The 17,627-nt window shown below is 40.3% G+C and overlaps 1 protein-coding gene across 3 annotated transcripts in view; it reads right to left on the bottom strand.

The window, feature by feature from the left end:
- Positions 1–17,627, bottom strand: part of LOC124619293 (serine/threonine-protein phosphatase 6 regulatory ankyrin repeat subunit B-like) — a 289,649-nt gene that overhangs the window by 29,695 nt on the left and 242,327 nt on the right. For all 3 annotated transcript variants that reach the window (XM_047145590.1, XM_047145570.1, XM_047145581.1), the window contains exon 15: positions 2,693–2,794. In XM_047145590.1, coding sequence (XP_047001546.1) covers positions 2,693–2,794 — 102 coding nt within the window. The remainder of the gene's footprint in view (positions 1–2,692; positions 2,795–17,627) is intronic.

The following is a 17,627-nucleotide window of genomic DNA, read 5'->3' as shown; positions in this document are numbered from 1 at the left end:
ACCAAGAATGGTGTCCCACAGGGCTCAGTCTTGGATCCTTTATGGGTCTTAATATATATTAATGACTTGTCACTCTAGAATCATGAAGAAGCAAAGCTAGTTCTTTTTGCTGAGGATGCAAGTATAGTAATCAGAACCTATAAACAAGAAACTGCTGAGGAAATTGTAAATAATGTCTTCCAGAAAATTATTAAGAGGTTCTTTGCAAATGGACTCTCACTAAATTTTGAGAAAGCACAGTTTATACAATTCTGTACAGTAAATGGCATAACACCATTGATAAACATAGACTATAAACAGAAGTCTGCTGCTAAGGCAGAAGATTCAAAATTTCTGGGTGTGTGTATTGATGAGAAACTGAAGTGCAAGAAACACATCAATGATCTGCTGAAATGGTTAGGCTCAGCTACTTATGCTATTATGGTTATTGGTTTTTGGTGATAAATATGTCAGTAAATTAGCCTACTATGCCTATGTTCATTCACTGCTTTCATATGGCAACATATTTTGGGGCAATTCATCATTAAGAGAAAAAATATTCATTGTGCAAAAGTGTGTAATCAGAATAATTGCTGGAGCCCACCCAAGATTGACTTGCAGACATTTATTTAAGGAACTTGGGACATTCACAGTACCTTCACAATAAATATATTCACTTATGAAATAATCCATCTCACTCGAAAAGTGCATAGCTACAACACTGGTGGAAAGGATGATCTTCACTTTTGTGGGTTAAATCTGATTTTGGCACAGAAAGGGGTGAATTGTGGTGTCACAAAAATCTTTGGTCATTTACCGAATAGCATTAAAAGTTTTGTCAGATAGACAACCAGCATTTAAAGGCACATTGAAAGAATTTCTGAATGACAACTCCTTCTACACAATGAATTTTTAGATATGAAGTAGTAACTATAAAAAAATAAATCAAGAAAAGGATTATATCATGTAAAGAAAACTTATGTTAAAGTGACACGTTCCATGTCATTACAAAATGTCGTATTCATGATCTATGGAACAAATATTAATGTAATGTAATATTTCTGCTAAACACTCTGCTTATTTTTAGGATTTCCCTTGAAACCAGAAATCATTTTGATGTAAGCAACATTTTACTGATTAACTATGTTCAGCTCTTCTTGCGGATTACTGTTATGCAAATACAATGCCTGTGACATAATATCTACATAGTCTTTCACAGGAATTCGTGACACAGGCTGTGCATATAAAAAAGTAAAATTTTGCATTTGCTGTAATCTTAACATGTGTTAGCTTGTTCACAAAATCTAAACTGTTACTGTTATATTTCCCTTTGAAGTTCAGTTTTTTCTTAATGATGACATTCATTCTCCTGGCAATATTGTGCCCTGATAACTGTACTGCAGACACCACTTGCTGGATTGCCATGTCTGGTTTGTGGACTTTGGGAGAGCCATACAGCTCATCTGAAGAATACTGTTACCTAAGTATACAGAGTAAACTGGAGTACTTGTTTACTAACTGCTTAGAATGTGCATTGTATTCAGTGATTGGATCCTTTTGTAGCCTTAGTAGCTGAACTGACTGGAAAAATTATTCCACTTTATTTGAATAATCTGCTTAATTTAACAGTACTTCAGTCCCTCCTTTATGTGCTTTAGTCAGAGTCATATTACTGCCTTCAACCCTAGTTTTAAGTTTTCTAGGAATTTGTTGTTCTTCTTGTATTGCAGTAGTAGTAGTAGTAGTAGCAGTTATTGTAGTAACAGTTGTTGTTGTAGTTGTTGTTGCTACTGTGAATGCTTAATTACTTCTCACACTGTACTTTCTTAGCTATATCTTTCTGTAGGGATAATTGTAGATCTACTTTTCAATGGTCTAAAATTCTGAATTCAATATCATATCTCAGGTGTATTTGTGGCCTTCTGATAGTAAATGGTGTCCTGGAGCACGTTATCACTTCTGAAATTACATGAAAATAACTACTTTGTCATGCTGCACGAGAGATAAGATACTGTGATAATGACTGAGAGTCCGATCAGTGGTATACACAGGATGGTCAAACAAATTTCAGTTGAAACTTGGCAGTTCTTGAAGCATGGTAGAGCTGTACATTCCATTTCATTTGTTCTGAATTTCTCTTCACAGCCTTTTAAGTATTTTTCTGTGCACTGATGAACTGCCTGCTGCATCCTACCCCATAAACTGCATTATCAAAATGCCTTTCTAATGACAGTAATGCCATTTTAAAAAGGAAAGGAACAAGTAGTAGCCTGGTGATATTTCAAAAGCTCTTGTGTGCTGATGTGAACCCAGTCAATAGCCTGCTCTTTTTTTCTCAACATTCACATTTGGAAACCATGTGTCACCACCTGTAACCATTTGATCAAGAGGATTGTACCCTTTTGTGAACCACTTTAGAAGTGTATAAGCGAGACACATTCTGTGGGTCATATTGTTGCAGGAAGAAAACCTGGGAACTTACTGACCACAAAACTTGCACTAGCCCAATGTGTTAGTAACTATGTCTCATGAAAGGACATAAAGACATAAGAGGGACATCAAAACAACAACATTAAAATAATTAGATGCCATATTTTTATTGTGCTGTACTAGTGAATATGACCAGTCCATAAGAAACTGCTCCAGATATAAGTGGCATTGCAGTAAAACTGTAACATTGCATGTGATTGTGTGATAATATTCTATGACTAACCTGAAAGTCTTCTGCTTCTACAGCCAAATGAGCTATTCTAACCCGAGACTCTTTCTCAGTTCCTGATAAATCTGACCCAGCATCCAACAGCAGTTTAATTACCTGCAAAAAAACAAAGTTAACATTAGACTTTGAGCTTATGTCATTTGTATGGTGGTGAAGTTTTTCTTTATGGGACCCTTATATAAAATGTTCTTGTTGCATTAGTCAGAAGGTCTTGACATCCCCCACCCTTATTGTCAGAAGAAACTGACTGCCATGGCTGCTACTGTGATGTCATTTAATACACAACAGTTCAGCCTGTGATTGGCCTCTCGGCATCAGTTACCAACTTTCATATTCTAATTGGGATGTAATCACTGTTCCAGTTAAAATTATTGCTGCCGATTCTGATTTCAACACACTCCTGAACGACAAATGCCAGCAGACCAATGTATCAGAGAAGATACTCATATCATTGAGACATAATTATATGATGAGACTTACCAAACAAAAGTGCTGGCAGGTCGATAGATACACAAACAAACACAAACATACACACAAAATTCTAGCTTTCACAACCAATGGGTGCATCGTCAGGAAAGAGGGAAGGAGAGGGAAATACGAAAGGATTTGGGTTTTAAGGGAGAGGGTAAGGAGTCATTACAATCCCGGGAGCGGAAAGACTTACCTTAGGGGGAAAAAAGGACGGGTATACACTCACACACACACACACACACACACACACACACACACACACACACACACACACATATCCATCCACACATATACAGACACAAGCAGACATATTCAAAGGCAAAGAGTTTGGGCAGAGATGTCAGTCGAGGTGGAAGTGCAGAGTCAAAGATGTTGTTGAATGACAGGTGAGGTATGAGTGGCGGCAACTTGAAATTAGCAGAGATTGAGGCCTGGTGGATAACGGGAAGAGAGGATATATTGAAGAGCAAGTTCCCATCTCCAGAGATCGGATAGGTTGGTGTTAGTGGGAAGTATCCAGATAACCCAGACGGTGTAACACTGTGCCAAGATGTGCTGGCCATGCACCAGGGCGTGTTTAGCCACAGGGTGATCCTCATTACCAACAAACACTGTCTGCCTGTGTCCATTCATGCGAATGGACAGTTTGTTGCTGGTCATTCCCACATAGAAAGCTTCACAGTGTAGGCAGGTTAGTTGGTAAATCACGTGGGTGCTTTCACATGTGACTCTGCCTTTGATCGTGTACACCTTCCGGGTTACAGGACTGGAGTAGGTGGTGGTGAGAGGGTGCATGGGACAGGTTTCACACCGGGGGCGGTTACAAGGGTAGGAGCCAGAGGGTAGGGAAGGTGGTTTGGGGATTTCATAGGGATGAACTGAGAGGTTACGAAGGTTAGGTGGACGGCGGAAAGACACTCTTGGTGGAGTGGGGAGGATTTCATGAAGGATGGATCTCATTTCAGGGCAGGATTTGAGGAAGTCGTATCCCTGCTGGAGACCCACATTCAGAGTCTGATCCAGTCCCGGAAAGTATCCTGTCACAAGTGGGGCACTTTTGGGGTTCTTCTGTGGGAGGGTCTGGGTTTGAAGGGATGAGGAAGTGGCTCTGGTTATTTGCTTCTGTACCAAGTCGAGAGGGTAGTTGCGGGATGCGAAAGCTGTTTTCAGGTTGTTGGTGTAACGGTTCAAGGATTTCAGACTGGAGCAGATTCGTTTGCCACGAAGACCTAGGCTGTAGGGGAGGGACCGTTTGATGTGGAATGAGTGGCAGCTGTCATAGTGGAAGTATTGTTGCTTGTTGGTGGGTTTGATGTGGATGGACGTGTGAAGCTGGCCTTTACACAGATGGAAGTCAACGTCAAGGAAAGTAGCATGGGATTTGGAGTAGGACCAGGTGAATCTGATGGAACCAAAGGAGTAGAGGATGGAGATGAAATTCTGGAGTTCTTCTTCACTGTGAGTCCAGATCATGAAGATGTCATCAATAAATCCGTACCAAACTTTGGGTTTGCAGGCCTGGGTAACCAAGAAGGTTTCCTCTAAGCGACCCATGAATAGGTTGGCATACGAGGGGGCCATCCTGGTACCCATGGCTGTTCCCCTTAATTGTTGGTATGTCTGGTCTTCAAAAGTGAAGAAGTTGTGGGTCAGGATGAAGCTGACGAAGGCAATGAGGAAAGACGTTTTAGGTAGGGTGGCAGGTGATCGGCGTGAAAGGAAGTGCTCCATCGCAGCGAGGCCCTGGATGTGCGGAATATTTGTGTATAAGGAAGTGGCATAAATGGTTACAAGGATGGTTTCCGGGGGTAACAGACTGGGTAAGGATTCCAGGCGTTCGAGAAAGTGGTTGGTGTCTTTGATGAAGGATGGGAGACTGCATGTAATGGGTTGACGGTGTTGATCTACGTAGGCAGAGATACGTTCTGTGGGGGCTTGGTAACCAGCTACAATGGGGCGGCCGGGGATTGGGTTTGTGAATTTTAGGAAGAAGATAGAAGGTAGGGGTTCAAGAAAGTGGTTGGTGTCTTTGATGAAGGATGGGAGACAGCATGTAATGGGTTGAAGGTGTTGACCTATGTAGGCAGAGATACGTTCTGTGGGGGCTTGGTAACCAGCTACAATGGGTCGGCCAGGAAGATTGGGTTTGTGAATTTTAGGAAGAAGGTAGGGGAATCCTTACCCAGTCTGTTACCCCCGGAAACCATCCTTGTAACCATTGATGCCACTTCCTTATACACAAATATTCCACACATCCAGGGCCTCGCTGCGATGGAGCACTTCCTTTCACGCCGATCACCTGCCACCCTACCTAAAACGTCTTTCCTCATTACCTTAGCCAGCTTCATCCTGACCCACAACTTCTTCACTTTTGAAGGCCAGACATACCAACAATTAAGGAGAACAGCCATGGGTACCAGGATGGCCCCCTCGTATGCCAACCTATTCATGGGTCACTTAGAGGAAGCCTTCTTGGTTACCCAGGCCTGCAAACCCAAAGTTTGGTACAGATTTATTGATGACATCTTCATGATCTGAACTCACAGTGAAGAAGAACTCCAGAATTTCATCTCCAACCTCAGCTCCTTTGGTTCCATCAGATTCACCTGGTCCTACTCTAAATCCCATGCCACTTTCCTTTACGTTGACCTCCATCTGTCCAATGGCCAGCTTCACACGTCCGTCCACATCAAACCCACCAACAAGCAACAGTACCTCCATTATGACAGCTGCCACCCATTCCACATCAAACGGTCCCTTCCCTACACCCTAGGTCTTCGTGGCAAATGAATCTGCTCCAGTCTGGAATCCCTGAACCATCACACCAACAACCTGAAAACAGCTTTCGCATCCCGCAACTACCCTCCCGACCAGGTACAGAAGCAAATAACCAGAGCCACTTCCTCATCCCTTCAAACCCAGAACCTCCCACAGAAGAACCTGTAACAACAACTACTGAACATATAATAAATTTTTTCTTCGGATTTTTTGATAAATTAGTATAAGCAATGTTCTGATGTCATTTCTTTTTCTTTTCGTGTTATTATGTTAAAGAAAATGTAAGCAACTTTAGATGTGAATATTAATATTTATGTCAGATTTCAAGCAATGTTATAACAAAATTGAAGTGTAACTGATGTTGAATCTATTGTAACATGTTTGAAATTGTAGTTGTGCGCCTGGTCCATGCGTAGGCAATGTATTAAAATATGTGGAATGTAAAACCTTTGGTGAATACCCTATCTGTAGGGGAGCAGTAAAAGGTGGATGGCAGGCGAGCGCGGGAAAATGCACACGGGTGCGGTACGGCATAACGGGCTCAGCAGCGGTACAGTCGGAGTTGAGCATCGGTCTGAGGAACACGTTCCGGATCAAGGAGGCTATCCTGGAAAAAGTGGTTTCATTGAGCCTCGGATGTGCCGGTTCCGACGACTATACCGTATGGCTATATTCTAATGGCACTGGGTTGAGAAGGATGGCGACGCTAAGAAGAAGCAAAGTGCCAATACAGCAAAAGCCATAGCTGTGATTGTATGTGTGCTGTGCGCCTCGCCATCTCGCCGTCCGCCAACCGCCGCATCGACTCGCACAGGTTGAATCTTTAGAATTGTATTCGTGTGGACCAGTGTTAATTTTGTTCCTGACTGTTCAATAATATTATTTAGCGTATGGCTAATACAGACATATCATGATATTACATATACATATGTACATATTGACACACAAGAAACTTAAGTACGTCTTTACAACTGAATATCCAGTCCTTCAATCCAGCGCACTGCATCTGGAGTTGCTAGCAGGAAGTCCTCTTTGGCGCCGTGATAGGCTCGAATCCTGCATTCACTGACAATGTGGTGAACAGTCTGGTATGGAGCCCCGCAGTCACAAGCTGGATCAGGCAGCTTCTTCCACTTAAAGAGAGCATCCCTGCATCGCCCATGGCTGGTACGGATTCTGTTGAGAGTAGACCACGTCTTGCGTGGTAAGTCGAATCCACTTGGAAGTTTAGCACCTGAGAAGATGTTATGCAGGTGCACATCTGTCATTGCTTCCCACCGACCTTTCCATTCTTCAAGAGGTTTGAAATTCTTAGCAACCATGTCAGCAGCATCGCACAGAGTTGGATGACGTGATTTCAGTCTCTTGCGATTTAAAAGTGGCAGGTCGCTATGCACGGGTAGGTTAGAATTCCTGGAGATCTTGTGGAATTCTCTCATAAGGGCAGTACATCTGCGTAGATCAGGAGGCATTATACCGGTTAACAGTGGAAGCCAATAAACTGGAGTAGATCTGATTGTGCCAGATATTATGCGCATTGTCGTATTCAGCTGGGTATCAACAAGCCTTGTATGATGACTATTCATCCAAACAGGTACACAATACTCAGCACTTGAGTATACCAAGCCCAGAGCTGAAGTTCGCAGGGTGGTTGCTGAAGATCCCCAGGTAGTTCCGCATAGCTTATGGAGGATGTTGTTTCGAGTCCTCAGCTTTTGAGCTAAGTTAAGAAGGTGTTGTTTGAAGCATAGTGTTCGATCCAGGATGACACCAAGATATTTTGGGTTCCAGTTGTGATGAAGAATTCTGCCTCTGAAACTTACCTCCAGTTTTACGTTCGCCAACTGGTTATTTAGATGGAAGCAACACACTTCTGTTTTACTCACACTGGGTTGGAGTCTCCAGATTTTGAAGTAATTGTCTAATGCAGACAGGTCATTGGCTAAAATCTCTTCTGTTGTCTTCATTTCCTGGTGTTTGACGGCTAGAGCCAGGTCATCAGCATAGCAGTATTTTCTGGACGAAGTGTCAGGTAGATCAGATAGATATAGGTTGAACAGTAAGGGTGAGAGAACTGATCCTTGAGGCAATCCGTTGTTCAGCTTCCTCTCCTTACTTATATTGCTTCCAGTGATTACCTGGAACTTCCGATCACTTAGCATGCTGTTAATCAGTCGAGCCATTGTTCTGCAGGGTATGATGCGGAGAAATTTGTAGATAAGGCCTTCCCTCCACACAGTGTCGAAGGCGGCAGTTAGATCAACAAATGCCACTGATGTTTTCTGCTTCATTTGGTATCCTGACTCTATGAAGGATGTAAGAGACAATACTTGGTCGCAGCAGCTACGCCCTGGTCTGAAGCCTGCCTGATCAACTGGAACGTTCTCTAAGATAGCGCTACTTATTCTGTTATATATTAGCCTTTCAAAAAGCTTGTAGCAGCAGCTGAGTAGGGAAATGGGGCGGTAGTTTTCTACCCTGTTGCTGGGTTTGCCAGGTTTCAGAACAAATATTATCTTCACCTTTTTAAACTCAGATGGAAGTTGACCAGTCAACAGGATGTCAGTGAAGAATTCTGCCAGCTATTACAAATGTTTACAAACCACCCAAAACAACATGGCCTGATTTTGTTCAATAATAACTTAACTTTTACCAGATTTGTTCTATCAATGAATTATCCTAATCACTAACCGAGACAGGGTCCTTTCCACATGTTGTGCAATCCGAGTGTCCCGAAATGAAGATTTAAAGTTATGTTAATAAAAATTATCAACAGACCTATTTATGCTAGAATGAATCTTACGGAGCTTTATTGTTAATGAAAATATAAGTAAAGAGCAAAGGTCTGACAGAGTACTAAGATAATTTTGGAATTGGCTTAATAAGGAAGCTTAATTAATTTGAGACAAAAATAATGGCAGGTAAATGAGGAAGTAATTGGACAATAAGAGTAATAATTCATATTTTTTAAATCTTGAGTAATTAATGTTTCCAATAGTTAATGGTTTCAACATTGTGATCATAACAGTTTCAGGGTCCCCCCCCCCCCCCCTCTCTTTCACTCTTTTCTTTTCTATTCATTTAAATTCTGAAGTGATTGCACTGATTTGACCAGCAAAGTTAAAGTCAAGATAAAACCTAAATTTATCAGTGTTTTACCATTATTAAAAGTGACATTGTATGTGTGTGTGTCAAAAGTTCTATTTCTAGGGTGACCTATGTCCGATTCCAGTCGGATCAATAGACAAAACGCAGTTCGTAGTAATCATTGTAGTGTAATGTTGTGTATTTATAGCTTGCTCAAATTAGTACAGAAAGAGAAAATCTTAGTTCATTAGATATTTCTGGTTCAAAAATTCACCATATAACACAGTATTACTACGTGTGGTTATGCTTGTACGTACATCCACTTGTACAAGGGAAAAACTCACTCAATGCCTAATTAGGCTGGTGACCGCATTATTAACCATTGGTAGCATCTGCGGTGTATGTTTCTTGTCCATCCTAAAGTGTAGTTGCACTTATACTTGCTTGACGTATCATTGTTGTTACTGACGGGGTATAAGTCCGGTTTTGCTTCCATTTAGGTACACGCGGTCAACATATGTACTAAAATCCTTTCCTATAAGGTGAAGCCTGTCAACTTATCATAGTACAGGCTTTAAAGAGTTAACGTACGCCCGAGGGTGGACGTTACAAATGGCTTCCCGGTGACAGGACATCCAGTTGTTGTCGGTCACAGATTAATGTGAATACCGAGCAGTGGATGTTCAGTGGCACGTATTGCAATAGTATTCAGTAAAGTAAATAGCAGTGAACGTCAAGTACAGTGGAGAGGTGTAATTGGCATTCAATATGGACAGGAATGTAGAAACAGTAGATGTGCCGAGCGTAATGGAAGAGGCGCATGGCAGTAGCAGGAGTTTACGCGGCCAGATAACAGATGGCGTTAGCGAAAGACAATTGGCGTACATACAATACCACGAACATGTTAATGAACAGATTGAAAGGTTGAGATCGCCTCGAACACAGCAAGGGACAAAACAGGAAGAAGAGGGTGGCTTTGTAGATGATAGTGGGTATGTGAATGAATCCACTGACATGTTTGATTCTCCACAGATAAAGAAAGAACCGAAAGAAACTTTTGAAGTACGATCGGAATACACCGATTCCGTAGAACAAAACAGTGTGAAAATTTTAAGCATAAACGATTTATTTGAACAATTAACCAAACAAATTTCAGGACAGAGTGAGCAGATCAAAACACAGAATGATCAGCTTCAAAAACAAGTCGGTAGTCAGGTTAGTCAGCTTAAAACACACGTTGACGAGCAGCTTAAAACACAGAGCCATCAGCTCAAAACACAGAATGATCAGCTTAAAGCACAGGTCGAAGAGCAAGGAATTAAAATTAGTAAACAAATAGAACAGGTAGAACAAAAAGTGGGTAGTTTAAGTTCTGTGGTAAATACTATGAAGTTTGAAATTAACACAATTAATAAGAATATGGATACGATGCAGGGGGAAATTGACAACATTAATAGTAGATTTGATGTTGAAATTCTCAACATCCAAGAGAAAGTAGAGCCTCTGGTCGAAACAAAAGTAGACAAAAAAGTTTTCGGTCTCAAAACTGAGATCGTAAACGAATGTCAACACGGAATCTCGCAATTGAAAAAGGCAGTTTCAGACACTGAAAGAGATTTAGGTGAGAAAGTTACCGGATGTGTACAAAACTGTGAACAAAATACTTCGAAAATTCAAGGCAAAATTTTCGATCTAGAGAGTAAAATTAAAGATAGACCTGGTGTTGTTTGTAATGGCACACCAATTACAAAGCTGTTAGAAGGTGAGGAACGCTTCGATCCCGCCAAGAAACATAACGGATGGCATCCGTTAGATTTCATCAAAAATTGCGAGAGAATATTTCCTGAATACTTATCTGATCAGGAAAAGATAAACGTAGTAATTAGCGCCTTAGCAGGTGACGCTAAGCGCTGGGGAATTAATTTGAATACAGAACGAATGACATTCGAAGAATTCAAGCAAAGGTTTACGGAAGAATATTGGTCCAAACAAAAACAGGATCATTTATGGCGCGAGTTTATCATGGCCAAGCTTCATGATAACAGGGGCAGGAATTCTTTGAGAGATTTCTGCGAATATTGGTACCGGAAATTGACGCATTTAAGAGGTCGAAGATCAAATTCACAAATCATCTGGGAACTATATAAAAAGCTTCCAGAAGATTCAAATAGATACGTGGGAAGCAATCATCACAGCTTCCAAGCGTTTCTCGAAAGGGTCGAAGACGAAGACCACTGGCGCGAAAGTCGTGCCAATTATCAAAATTTTGGTAACCGAAATAACCGTAATAATGACGAGAGAAATGACGGCGAAGGGTTTCGCGTCAATATGATACAGAGAGGTAGAGGTAGAGGCAGAGGAAGAGGAAGTTATCCTGGTCGCGGTAGAGGATACACCGCGCAAAATAATAACGACGCGGGAAACTGATTTCCGCGAACGTTGCGGGCCAAACGGAAGCGGACAATATATACCGGCCCCGATTTAAAAAAGGTTACCGAACTGACAGTAAAGTTATGAGACAGGTTAGAGACAGGCGTGGAATGACGCAACGTGTTGTTGCGAAACAAGCGTCAGGTGCGAGCCAGAATGAGTCATCTCTGCCACACAGAGCGCTACATGTTAACAGGCGAGTGGAGCATCAGAGGGCAACGGCCCAGCCTAGCAGAACAGCTGTTCGGAGAGAAGCTGCTAGCAATACGGCAGCATTAGGTACGAACATAGCCGTGAGAGCTGATGAATATATTATGAGTAGTAATTCCGTGGAGAAGGAAATAATAGATGAAACTGTGAATACACAGAGAGGTGCGGTTAGCAGTGTTTGCAATGAGGTAAAAGGCGAGAATGAATTAGCGGAAGTAAATAATTGGCGTGTGCAGATCAACAATCTGTACAAGGGCCTAAAGCAATGTGAGTGGGAGGATTTTAAGAAGGAGTATGAGGCAAGGAAGTTGATTAGTGAAAAAGGAGGTAGTAGGGACGTCGATAAGGTGACGTGGCCCGAATTTAAGGAGGAGAGAGTAAATAGCGCCGCGCAAAGTACGCGTGCTGCCGATAGGACGAAAGTGAAAAATAGGAAGGAATTGGAGGACGAAATCTTTAGCATTGACGAGGAAGTAACTTCTGTTAATAATCCGCCAACAGTAAAAGCTGCTACCGAAAGGCACCGTGAGGAAGAGGCAGGTGATTACCTAAAAGTAATTGAAGTCCACGAGGATTACACGAAATATGAATTAACAGTAGATGTGAGTAAAGCTGATGATGAGGCTGTTTTGCCGAAAGAGGATATTGAATTAAAATTAAAGCCTGACCAAAATGCAGAGGGAGAACTTAGTGCCTGTCTCAGAAAAGCATTTATGTTAGAACCTGAAAGCGATCCAGAATGGTCGGATTCTGACGATAGTTCAGATGATGAATATTTCGGTAATAACAAAAATAAGGGGGATACAGCTAATTGTGATATTGTAACTAATGATGACGAAGTTTCAAAACAAAACCCAGATGTTGAGACTGAACAAAGAAAGAAAGAGCCACCTGACGACTCAGGGTCTATTTTACAAAGAGTTCAAGTAATTAATGACTTTGAACTCCCGGAACCAAAGAAAACGCCAGATATATGTGGGGTGAATGTTAAAAGCATATCTTGGGACGATGTTATTGTCGACCCGGATTTGCTTAGGGAAGATCACAATAATGAAAAACATGCGACGGTGAAACAAACTGTTATACCAGTTGAAATTTATAATGTGAAATTGCAAGTACTTCTTGATACTGGATCTCAGATAAGTGCAATCTCCCAGTCGTTTTTCGAACACATTTGTGATAAGCCTGGACTAGTAATTATGTCAGTGACGGGTGTTAAAATTGTTGGTGCTACGGGCAAGACTAGCAAGCCGGTAAAGAACCAGATTTTGGTTGAATTTAGTATAAAAGGACAAAACTTTGAACACGATTTTTTGGTTGTGCCAGACTTGAGCACTGAAATGATTCTGGGAATAGATTGGTTGGATAAAGAAAAGGTTATTATTGATTGTAGCCAGGAAGTGATCAAAATTGATAGTACATCTAGGAATTTAGAAGTAAAATTTGAGGAAAATGGGAAGGTATTCGATTCAGAAATTGATTCTTTACTGTTGGAGATTGACCAAGGGAATGATGGTTTGACAAACAAGTATGAGGTGTACCATGTCCAGAGGTTAATAAATGAGAGTGACAAGCAGGGGCATGATTTTAAAGAAATGGTGGAAAATTTGAAGGGAATATCTCCCGAACAGAAAACAAACTTGCTTGGTATTTTAGATAGTAACAGCACCATATTTTCGGACAAACCTGGCCTAGTTAAGAAGTTTGAATACCATATTGAGACAATAGAGCATAAACCTTTCTTTGTAAGACCGTTTTCGGTACCCATATCAAAGAAGCAGGCTGTGCAAGTGGAAATAGATAAAATGATAGAATGGGGTGTAATCGAACGGAGTAGCAGCGAATATAATAGTCCCCTTATCATCGTGAACAAAAGGGATGGGGGAGTGAGAGTAGTTATCGACGCCAGGAATTTGAACAAAATTGTAAAGAAGGAAATAGACAGACCTGAAAATCTGGACGAAATGCTCCAAAAATTTTATAACGTGAAGTATTTAACCAGTCTGGATATGACCGCCGGATACTGGCAAATCCCATTAAGTAAAGAATCCCGTAAATATACCGCTTTTCTATTTGCCGCGAAATGCTATCAGTATAAAATAGTGCCATTTGGGCTTAGCACTTCTGTGGCAGTATTTATTAGGGCACTGGACTTTGTATTAGGGAGAGAACTGAGTTCCCGGCTAACCATTTATGTAGATGATTTACTGATTGCTACAGAAGAATGGCTAGAGCATTGTGAATTATTGCATAAAGTTTTCGTTGCTCTACAAGCAGGTGGCATGACGCTTAAATGGAAGAAATGTGAATTTGTGAAGTCGGAGATAAAGTTTCTGGGGCACATTATTACTACGAGTGGTATTGGCAAGGACCCGGAAAAGTTAAGTGCAATAGCAGAGTGTCCAGCTCCTAGAAATAGAAAACAGTTGAAAGCCTTTTTGGGTTTATGTGGGTTCTATAGAAAATTCGTCAAGGGGCGAGTTTTTAATAGTCCTCATTTGAATAATCTACTTAAGAAAAATAGTGCTTTTGTGTGGACTGAAGGGTGTATGAGAGATTTCGAAAAATTAAAAAGCGAACTTTTGAATGACAATATTTTGCATCACCCCATACTGTCACAACCTTTCCATATGAATACTGACAGCAGTGCTTATGGAATTGGTATAGAAGTTTTCCAAGAAATTTGTGATGGCAAAGAAATCGAACACAGGACTATCGCGTTTGCAAGTAGAACTCTAACAAAATACGAGAGAAACTACACTATATCGGAAAAGGAAGCTTTAGCCATAATATGGGGGCTAAAGAAATTCAGAAATTATCTGTGGGGCCATAAACTCGTCATACATACTGACCACAAAGCTTTAACTTTTCTTAAAGATTGTCGTTTACTTAATGGCAGGCTAACTCCTTGGGCTTTGTACCTGCAACAATTTGATTACGAGATTTGCTATGTTAAGGGTACTGAGAATTATGTGGCAGACACGTTATCACGATTGCCTAATGGTATGAGTGAAGTGCCCGATGAAAATAGTGAAGAGGGTACTTTTCAGATAAGGTATATGAAAGAGGTTTCAGGAAAAAGGAAAATTGAACAAGTATGTAAAAATATGAGATACCATCAGAATGAGGATCCGACGTGGAAATCTGTAAAGGTTAATTTTGACAGTGTGCAGTATCCTCAAATTAAGAAGTATTACAAAATCTTTAAAGGCATTTTATATAGGAGGAAAGATTTAGTCACTGAGGAATGGAGAGTATGTTGGCCACACCAGTTTGATACCGAGGTCATAGACTATTTTCATTTAGCATTGGGGCATAGTGGGCCAAAGAAGTGTTTGGATAAATTGAATAATGTAATAGTGATTGCTGGTAGTGTCAGTAAGAAGGTAAAGGAATGAATTAAGTCGTGCGATGTCTGTCAAAGGGCCAAAGTACCGAACAGAACCAATAGAGGTCCAGTGCAAAGTACATTACCTGAAGACACCCTAGAATTATTATCGGTAGATTTATATGGTCCCCTCCCAAAGACTTCAGGAAATTGTGCATATATTTTAGTAATTTTGGAAGTATTTTCAAAGTTTGTGAAATTATACCCCTTGAAAAGAGCAACAGCAAAAGCTGTATTTAGTAAGATGGTCAAATACTTCACAACCATCGGGAAACCCAAGGCAGTACTATCTGACAATGGACCCCAGTTCATATCCAAAATTTGGAAAGAAGGAATGGAGAAAAATGGTGTGGAGGTTAAATATATCTCAGCTTATCATCCTGCTAGCAACCCGGTTCAAAGGTACATGCGAGAAATAGGGAGATTGTGTAGAACATACTGCAGTCACAACCATAGAGCCTGGGGCAAGTTTATATCGGATTTTGAGAATGTCATGAACACCTTACATCATGAATCTACTGGGTTCCCACTGGAAGAAATTTTGTTAGGCAGCAGAAGTAAAAGTTTAATTGAGGAAAAACTAGAGTTTCCACCTTGTACAAGTTTGGGGTTGAGCCAAAAGAAAGAATTAGTCAGAAAAAGGGCAAAGCAAAAAGCTGAATCTAGATCAAAAAGACACGATAAAAATCTGAAAGTTTCAAAATTTAAAATTGGGGATTATGTTCTTTTAAAAACCCACGAAAAGTCTAGTGAACTGAACCATGAAATTTCCAAATTTAAATATATTTATAATGGACCATATATAATACAGAACATTCCACACGACAATGCTTACTACCTGACCTACCCAAAATCCAAAAGACCTTTAGGTGTAAGAAATGTTGTGGGCCTGAAAGTGTATGTTCCTAGAAATGAGTGACATAAGGATACTCAGAAAGCAATTTGCAGTAAATGTGCTGTACCCTATGATGAAACTATTTTATTCAAAATGTAACTAATCTCTGTAAATATATGTATACAAATATCAGTATGCTAATGTAGTTATGTGAGTTTCAGATTACCAAATGCACTATAAATGTAAGAATGTATTGAGAAAAGGACTGAAAAGGAAAGGGTAAATGCCAAAAAACCAAAGTTGACAGTATATGAGTCATAATATACAGGACTGCCAAACACCAATGAGGGCAGATAAATAATCAATGGAGAATTGTAAGTGTGATACAGGTGATGTGGTAAAATGAGGTGAAAAGGACTGCCCAAATCTGAATAATAGGCAGCAAATATGTGTAGTAAATTCTCTGAATATTATTGTGTGTGTTTTTTTTTAGTAAATAAGGAAATGGACTGCTATTCAATGCAAGCAGCAGTAAATTGTCTTATAGTGTATACAGATATTTGCATTTGCTTTTGTAGTTAAATGTTTGTGTTCCAGATTTTGAAATTATTTCTTTGAGAAATTTAGTAAAATTGAATAATTTGCTATTTTAATAATGTTGTGATGGGAGGTTGGACTGTGCAAAAGGCACTTTAGTAAATGACAAGTAAATGTTCTTGATATGTTAAAAAGTATAGACCTGTATAATGTGAGTGAAAGGAAATATGTGGTGTAAAATTTTTTGGTCATTCACATAAAGATTCAGAACCACTGTATAAATGTAAAATTTAGTGTTCCCATAAAATTTATACTTCGTAAAATTTTCTGGAAACAGGGGCATGTGTAACAACAACTACTGAACATATAATAAATTTTTTCTTCGGATTTTTTGATAAATTAGTATAAGCAATGTTCTGATGTCATTTCTTTTTCTTTTCGTGTTATTATGTTAAAGAAAATGTAAGCAACTTTAGATGTGAATATTAATATTTATGTCAGATTTCAAGCAATGTTATAACAAAATTGAAGTGTAACTGATGTTGAATCTATTGTAACATGTTTGAAATTGTAGTTGTGCGCCTGGTCCATGCGTAGGCAATGTATTAAAATATGTGGAATGCAAAACCTTTGGTGAATACCCTATCTGTAGGGGAGCAGTAAAAGGTGGATGGCAGGCGAGCGCGGGAAAATGCACACGGGTGCGGTACGGCATAACGGGCTCAGCAGCAGTACAGTCGGAGTTGGGCATCGGTCTGAGGAACACGTTCCGGATCAAGGAGGCTATCCTGGAAAAAGTGGTTTCATTGAGCCTCGGATGTGCCGGTTCCGACGAATATACCGCATGGCTATATTCTAATGGCACTGGATTGAGAAGGATGGCGACGCTAAGAAGAAGCAAAGTGCCAATACAGCAAAAGCCATAGCTGTGATTGTATGTGTGCTGTGCGCCTCGCCATCTCGCCGTCCGCCAACCGCCGCATCGACTCGCACAGGTTGAATCTTTAGAATTGTATTCGTGTGGACCAGTGTTAATTTTGTTCCTGACTGTTCAATAATAACTTAACTTTTACCAGATTTGTTCTATCAATGAATTATCCTAATCACTAACTGAGACAGGGTCCTTTCCACATGTTGTGCAATCCGAGTGTCCCGAAATGAAGATTTAAAGTTATGTTAATAAAAATTATCAA

The sequence above is a fragment of the Schistocerca americana genome, chromosome 1, assembly GCF_021461395.2.
Source record: "Schistocerca americana isolate TAMUIC-IGC-003095 chromosome 1, iqSchAmer2.1, whole genome shotgun sequence".
In the NCBI taxonomy this organism is placed as follows: domain Eukaryota; kingdom Metazoa; phylum Arthropoda; class Insecta; order Orthoptera; family Acrididae; genus Schistocerca; species Schistocerca americana.
The sequence above is the reverse complement of the archived record's forward strand: the minus strand, read 5'-3'. Positions and strand labels throughout refer to the sequence as shown.